Source organism: Poromitra crassiceps (assembly GCF_964638095.1).
Source record: "Poromitra crassiceps genome assembly, chromosome: 20".
Taxonomy (NCBI): domain Eukaryota; kingdom Metazoa; phylum Chordata; class Actinopteri; order Beryciformes; family Melamphaidae; genus Poromitra; species Poromitra crassiceps.
This window is the reverse complement of record NC_139637.1, coordinates 22,193,496-22,202,086: the sequence shown is the minus strand read 5'-3', so window position 1 is coordinate 22,202,086 and position 8,591 is coordinate 22,193,496. Positions and strand designations below refer to the sequence as shown.

Genomic DNA, 8,591 nt, shown 5'->3' with positions numbered 1-8,591 from the left:
TACACTATAATGTACGTGAGTGTGGGGATGTGTGTACTACACTATCATGTATGTGAGTGTGGGGATGTGTGCATGCCAAAAGTATCACCTAGCAGTCGTTCTCTTCTGATTGATTGAGTGATTTAGATAAAGATCCAGCAGACTGAATGCCTTCAAGTGAATGACTGCTTGAATCGATTACGCAAAAAAGGGAAAGGGAGCAAGTAGAATGTTCTCTGTCTGTTTCAATTTGTGTAGATGACCCGATAATTTGTCATATTTCAAAACAAATGGGATATTACTACGATATAGTTTATATAGCATATTTGCAGTATATTTTTGACAGCACTTTTTAAAGTAATGACCTTGTCTTGCATTGTCATTCTTCAGGTTTCAGTCAGTCAGGGAATGAGTGCTGCTTGGAGACTAAAAGCACGTGTGCGCTGGCGTCCTCCTCCCCAGCGGTCAGACTGGACAGGAAGAGAGGTGCTGAGTGAGAGGTCAGGGGTCAGAGGTGAACATCTGTTTCAGGGATGTGAGCATGGCCCCTGCAGTGAGTTGCCTGTGATCTGGCTCCACAGCTGTGTGATTTCAAAGGTCATGTGACTGTGAGCAAACACACCTGCTGAAAGGCATGCTGGGAGTGCACCAGACAACCATAGCCCGATCCACCCGCAGAGATTTCAGTTGCATCTGCCAATCTAAACATACTTGGAGGAGGAACCTCTGGAAATCTAAGGATATTTGGTTTGACTCTTGAGATAGGAGTAGTAGGGTTTAGGTCCAAGCTACCTCTATATGCTGAATATCTTGACCAGATTTAACTAAGACACTGCATGAAATAGGCCATGCCCATCACGGGGGAAAGTACTCCATTCACTTCCATACACCAGCGTCATTTTCCTTGAATGAAACATAGCTAAAAGCTGTTGTGTGGTGGGCTGCGCAGACAAGAAATGTAACAAATAATCGCCAATTAAAGTTTTTTTGTACTCCCGAACAAAACAAGGAAGCCATTGAGTATTGCCGAGAAGAAAAATGTGGATCTAGCTGTCAAGGAAGTAAGTTGGAGTGTTCATCTTCCGTATATATGATCTTTGTGTGCAACACGCGACCATGCACGTGACATAGGAGAACGCCAGGATTGGGGGGGTGTTTCCCCCTGTTTTTGGCGTGGTTTCTGGATGATGACATAAAAAGTTGACACACACAAAGCCATTTAATCAGACTTTTTCACTTTCATTTCAATATTCTGAGCAGTAAAACGTGAGAATAGAGTTTGTGTTGGCTTACAGGGAGTAAGAAAATAAACATGTGAGTCAAGGCCACATAATTCTTCAAATCTGAAGCAGCAGGTCATGATGATCGTGTGTCTACCAGAGGCGGGTGAGCACTAAGACCACAGTAATGTGATCACATTTTCTGTTTCACGTGACTATTCTAACTGCTCTGTTTTGAATCAACTTTGGACAGTTTTGGACATGTCAGTATGTTAGGAATGATGGTCAAGGAAAACTTCCTTTTGGTGGAGACAGAATACATTAATTTAAAATGTGCAGAAAAATAAAATACCACAAAACCAAGTATGGTTTGACAAAAACACATAAAAGGCAGATGCTGAATTTCTCTGCTGACTGCTCTCTTTTAAAACAGGGGGATTTTGTTTGCATTGTTGGCATAATGCATTTTGTGATATTCAGAATAGGGGCTAAATTGAGAACTTTTGAAAACAGACGTAAAGTTACAGACGTAAATCATCCTTTGTGGTAGGCACATTACTTACTTTCTGTACACTGATGTGTGATCGCCATCTAGTGATCAAAATATGAAATCCACCTATCTTTTATGGGATGTGGCCTTCTGCATCCACCGTTTCATCACTATGCAAAACCTGTCAACCTGCCAATAATAATGTAGTTGGCTGAGTCAAACAGACGTTTCACATGAGGACAGAGTTTTTATATGAAAGAATGGTAACAGTTAAAAAGATTCTTACTGTCTCAAACCCTCTGTGAGGGTGATCTGTCTCAAACCCTCTGTGGAAAACCTCATGCTCACCCAAAATTGATCCAACATCAAGAAAGGATCCAGGTTCCTCAGCTAAAAATAGAAAATTGTGTGAGTCTGTGATGGAAAAGTAATATAAGTCCATAACTGCTGAAACGACTTTAATTAGGTTTATGGGTTTATGAAGGGTCCTGTTTCTATCAGAGCGTTGAACGCTGCTGGGGTACAAATGTAATGTCTCCCCATCTGCCGTTGCTGTTATTTTGTTATTTATTTATTTTATCCTTTTATTCTTTTATTCTTTTATCTTTATTTATTCTTAGGGGTACAGTACAGTATATCTGTATTATATACTTTGTCTGCCCTTTGGTCTGGTCTGAGTTTTTTTTTTTGTGCTTTAATACAATGATACATTGTAGCTCTTTCTTGTGATATAAATGTGCTGCTGTGAGCGAACTGCACTTTGCTACTATGCACTTTATATCTCTACTGTGCACTTTAGATCGTTGCTACTGTTGTCATTTGCACTTTAACTATTGTGTTGCACTTTAAACTGCTGCTCTAGACTGTTTTTACAATGTTTTTTTTGTCTTATTTGTTTTTATGTATGTACTTCGTACTACGCTTTCTGCAATCCAATTTGCCCTTTTGGGACACTTAATAAATCTTGAATCTTGAATCTTGAATCTTGTTGTGTTTGGAGGCAGAGAGAAGCGAGGCCCGGGCCTCCATCCCTCTTAACCTCCCTATACTGTATCTGTGTTTACGATCAGAGTCTCCTACCTTATTTTCACAGCATATAATAACCATTTAGTCGGCTACAATAATGAAAAATTTATATGAAGACAAACAACAAAAGTGCCATTATGTTATGTTACAGAGTGTGAATTAATTCAACTCGGAAACACATGAATAAAACAAGATAAAATACGGTAGGTACAAATCATCACTCATCACTTTGCATTCCAGCCTAGGCGTGCTGATGGCAAAATAATAGTGTTAAAATAACAGCATAGGATTTCTACATTCTTCTTCTTCTTCTTCTGTGGTGTTTTATGGCAGTTGGCATCCTTTATGTTGCATTACCGCCTCCTTCTGGATTTATCCATCCACTGTTTCCCTACATTCTCCATCTCCACACAAAACTGACATCCTGGATTTCTACATTAATTCAACCTTTGCATTCAACCTCAAAATGAGTGAACACAGGTTCGGCACCATGGAGAGCTCCATTCATTAGCTACGGATGGAGCTCACCTGAGTGAAGGAAGTACAGCTGAGCTGAGTTGGAATCAGCCAGTGAAGTGGAGTATGAAAACTGCATGCCAACTCTGCGATCGAGGCCCGATTAAATGGCCAGTCATTGAAAGTGAATGGGCAGGCTAAATGTCATGTTCACAACCACAGAAGTCCTTGCATCTGTTGAACATATTGCTCAGTCTTAGATCTTTCTGGAGCCGTCTCTGAAGCTTCTCCATGGTTCTGCTGCTGCCGGCGCATGATGTCCTTGGCAATACGCATGGCTGCTGCCTGCCCTCCAGCCAGGTTCAGAGCATGAGGTCCAACCTGTGCTCAGTGAGAAGAAACATGTTGATGTGGGAGTCATAGTGACTACTACTACATAATGACTACTACTACATAATGACTACTACTACATAATGACTACTACTACATAACGACTACTACTACATAATGACTACTACTACATAATGACTACTACTACATAATGACTACATGATCTGTGTTTGCTGAGCAGCACATTGTTGTTGTTGTTAAGAGGCCTAGCCAGTGTATTATATACTATAGAGTGGTACCTGGAGTGCAGTGTATTGTCCCATCAGATAGAGGGGGCAGCCCGCAGCCCACTGTAAGCTTTCTGTGACACAAGGCAAACCATCCATCACCTGCATGGAGGGACAAGCAGGACAAGCACACAGCATGTGGTGATACGGCCGTGTTCATGTCAAATACATCAATCAAATACAATCAATAATGTATGTATTATTACAATTATATGCATCAAATACAACCTGAAAGGTATCATTAACATTTTATGATTTTCCATATACAACACTAAGTATGTATTATCTGGAAGGGGGGGGGGGGGTGTAATTGAGTTAAATGACACTTCCTGAAATTCCAATTACTTTTTAATTAATTTAAATTTAAATTCCCATTTCCAGTTCCCATTTGAAATGTCATCCATGAATTGACCTCAACCCTGCTATCCATTCATTCATCCAAGAGGCTATTTCTCTGTCTAATAACCCACCTGAATAGGGAATTGCTTCATGATCCCACAAAGCAATGGGTCCTGGTTGACATCCAGTTTGCAGCCAGTGGCCAGCCAGATCCTATCCCCGGTCCAGTGGTCCCCACTGCTGAGGGACAGGCCCCAGGCCTGGCTCCTGTAGCACCACCTGGCCTCACTCACCTATAGAGCAGTCACAGGAGGACTGGTTCAGCTCTGTTCTCATCTCATGTCACCTCAACCCAACCCGACCCGACCCAACCAACACTGAATCTACATATGGGCACCCTGGGCGAGTGGCGGCCCAGGGGCCCTCAGCACGAAGGGGCCCTCAGTGTGAAGGGGCCCTCAGCGCGAAGGGGCCCTCATGCGCGAAGGGGCCCTCAGCACGAAGGGGCCCTCAGTGTGAAGGGGCCCTCAGTGTGAAGGGGCCCTCAGTGTGAAGGGGCCCTCAGCACGAAGGGGCCCTCAGCGCGAAGGGGCCCTCAGCGTGAAGGGGCCCTCAGCACGAAGGGGCCCTCATGCGCGAAGGGGCCCTCAGCAGGAAGGGGCCCTCAGTGTGAAGGGGCCCTCAGTGTGAAGGGGCCCTCAGTGTGAAGGGGCCCTCAGCGCGAAGGGGCCCTCAGCACGAAGGGGCCCTCAGCACGAAGGGGCCCTCATGCGCGAAGGGGCCCTCATGCACGAAGGGGCCCTCAGCACGAAGGGGCCCTCAGCGCGAAGGGGCCCTCAGCACGAAGGGGCCCTCAGCACGAAGGGGCCCTCAGCACAAAGGGGCCCTCATGCGCGAAGGGGCCCTCATGCACGAAGGGGCCCTCAGCACGAAGGGGCCCTCAGCGCGAAGGGGCCCTCAGCGCGAAGGGGCCCTCAGCGCGAAGGGGCCCTCAGCACGAAGGGGCCCTCAGCACAAAGGGGCCCTCAGCACAAAGGGGCCCTCAGTGTGAAGGGGCCCTCAGTGTGAAGGGGCCCTCAGCACGAAGGGGCCCTCAGTGTGAAGGGGCCCTCAGCACGAAGGGGTCCTACCCGATGAGATCATTCTTCTTATTTTTTTGCCGTGGCTCGATGAAACACGCATGCACGTATATGCACACGCACACACACAGAACAATTTGTTCTTAATGACTTGCCTGGTGAAATAAAGGTGAAATTAAATAAAATTAAATAAAATTAAATAAAATTAAATAAAATTAAATAAAATTAAATAAAATCAGGAGAGACCATAAAACATTTCACTCGGACAAAAAATAAATAAACAAACAAACGAACAAACAAACAACAGTATTGTGAAACTAACTTTTGCGCTGTGGACCACGTTGCTATTACCCAAGTGGAGATTGCGTCTCAAGTCGTCTATGTCGTCTGGTCTCTGTGGTCCCACAACCCCTCTAACCTTGCAAGCAAACAATACCGCCCGCATCTGGCAATGTCAGGTTACAACCCCTGCACATCCCGTCAGGTGTCAGGTTACAACCCCTCCACATCCCATCTGGCAATGTCAGGTTACAACCCCTCCACATCCCGTCAGGAATGTACCTGGCAGTATGTCTGAACATCCACCTGTCCATTCTGGATGAACGGCTGGAGGTGGGCGTAGGCCTCTGGAGTGACGGCTCCTCCTTTCCTTGCCTGGCGAATCATAGCCAGTCGCTTGTGGAGACTCCTTTCATTATAAAACTGTCGCAGGTAGGCTCGGCCGTCCATCTTGATGCCGTGCTCCACGTGGGAATAACGACCCACCAGGCTCTCCACATCGCCCACATCAAACTGCTTCAACTGCAGGAGAACATCATGCAGAAGGATAGCATGCGTGCTGGACACCAACAAGTGCAATTTAAATATGTTTTTCTTATTTTCTTCTTATTCTGAGATTTCGGTACAGTCTATGCAGTACCACAGTACTCCACCTGGAGGTGTTTCCTCATGACCCATGTGACATGGCTGGCGCCTTGCTGCAGGGCAATGGAGATAACATGAGCGCTGGTCAGACCTCCCCCAATTACCATCACCTTCTGTCCTGCCTCACACACCACACACACCCCTACACACACACACACACACACACACACACACACACACACACACACACAGTCACACACAGTCACACACACACACACACACACACACACACACACACACACACACACACACACACACACACACACACACACACACACACACACACACACACACAATTGAATTGAATTGAAATTTCCACTGAGGGCTACAGAGAGGAACTGAGACATCAAGTGAAAACTAACAATCCTGCTTCCTTTATGTCAGGGGTGCCCAAATTCTTTCCCATGAAGGGCCAAAACTCAATCTGGGTGGAGGGCCGAGGGCCAAAAATAAACGTTGTGGAATTACATTAAAATGTATTGTGTTTTATAGAAAATTTACATTCTAAATCTAAAATAACATTTCAATATAATAATCTACTTTTTATCTGTTTGGTAATTGTAATAATTTGCAATTGGTTATATATATTTAAAAAAAACACCTGCATTTGTGGGGAGCTTAAACATTTAATCAGTAAACACCCAGTTAAAAACAGTTGTATTTTCCACCTTTGTAATCAAGAGAGAAATTTGACTTAATTCTTGAAAAATCCTCAAGGTACTTTGAAAATCAGCTTTATTGTCCATCTTTTGTAAACTATTTGCCATGACAATTTGCAGGGATGCAATCTCAGGAGTGAACACAGTATATCCGCAGCCACATTCAGACACTGTTTCACAAAGTCACCACATGAAAAAGCTCGTCCACCCTTTGCAATCAGTGCAGATATCTGATAACTTGCCCGAGTTGCATTCTGGATAAAAAAAAAATGGGGGGGGGGGGGGGGGATAAAAAAACAAACACACAAAAAAACAAAAAAAACAAATCCGTGGCGGGCCAAAACAAACAGAGCGCAGGCCAAACTTAGTCAGCACTGCTTTATGTGATGTATTTCTTGTTGGGGCGGGACAGTGATGCATTTCCTGGTTAGGCGGGACAGAGTTCAAACGTTTCGTCAGTTAGGGAGAGAAAGGCAAAGGACGTTTTATTTAATGGGAAGGCCTGGAGGGGCAGAATTACTCCAAAAATCGGACAATCTGATTGAAGCCTTCTTTAAGTTACAAGATTTATGATATCCCCTGGTTTTCGATGTAGTGTTACTTTTTTCAGCAAACCATATCACCTATAGACGGTTTTCACCAGAGCGCAACCCCACAGCACTTCCTTTTTCTCAGCATTCGGCAAACTGCAGAAATATTCACTCAACATCGTTACTTTTGTTTTCGCCGCTCAGCTGTATAGACGGTTTTCACGGAATGGTCAGTCCTGCACTTGAATGTTTTTTTTTCTTTTATGTCCATAGCAAACACTGCAACAGGAAGTGAGCGGGGATTCAATTTAGAATGTTTTTGTTGTCAAGTTAAAACCGTCTATATCTAAAAAAAATCTTTACCTATATCTAAAAAAAATCTTTCCATACAAACGTTTGTGTATTACTGTACATAATGTGTTGACTTGATCCAAATGAAATAAAGTAAAGTAAAGTAGGCTAAACGCCCCAGAAGTCATCTGACTTACCTCGTGTGGGTGAAGTCTCTTTCTGCCTCTGACCGTCTGCTTCCTGAGGTTTTTGCCGGGCGATGGGCAGGTGATGCATGAGGTGCACGGTGTGCTGCAGGCGCTCCTCTGGGTAGCTCTCTCCAATGCACCTGACCCAGGCAGGGATGTTTGCCATCTGGGCCCGGGTCGGACCTGTTGCCAGAACCACCTGGCGGGCCTTTAGCGTGGTGCCGTCCTGAAGTTGGACTTGGAAATATTTCACACTCTTTCTCGGCCCATCTCCCTTGTTCTCGCTCTCCCTCATCGCCACACCCACTATGTCCGCCTCCATCCCATCATGCTCCTCTTCTCTCTCTTCCTGGTCCTCCATCACAGGGCTGATGCAATCCACCGTTCCCTTTACCAGCACTTTGTCCAGGCCGTATCTCTGCACCTGGATGTTCACATTCATCTTGATAACCATTCAAATCACATTGCCCCGTCATATTTCATTTTCTATTGCCTTCAGTTCTGCAGGAAGGTATTGAACAAGCTCATGGGTCACTTTCATATAGAATCAAGGTTAGTTAAGCATGGTAACGCCAACACACACACACACACACACACACACACACACACACACACACACCATCGAGGGGCATCAAACCAATCAAATGCATGTGAGCTGAATTAGTCATTAGATTGTCAGTGAATTTCAGCAGAGCAACTCAGACCATAGGCCTACTCATCATACTCATCATACTCATACTCATCATACTCATCATACTTATCATACTTATCATACTCATACTCATCATACTCA

At 44.6% G+C, this 8,591-nt stretch overlaps 1 protein-coding gene across 1 annotated transcript; it reads right to left on the bottom strand.

Annotated features, from left to right (window-relative positions):
* Positions 1–3,381: 3,381 nt before the first annotated feature.
* On the bottom strand, positions 3,382–8,240 carry LOC310794958 (uncharacterized protein; the record flags this gene model as incomplete). The annotated part of the gene is made up of 6 exons (XM_083656985.1): positions 3,382–3,552; positions 3,801–3,890; positions 4,259–4,420; positions 5,768–6,007; positions 6,139–6,248; positions 7,808–8,240. 6 exons carry the CDS (start codon positions 8,238–8,240, stop codon positions 3,382–3,384), a joined length of 1,206 nt encoding a protein of 401 aa, XP_083513111.1.
* Between the last annotated feature and the right edge of the window lie 351 nt (positions 8,241–8,591).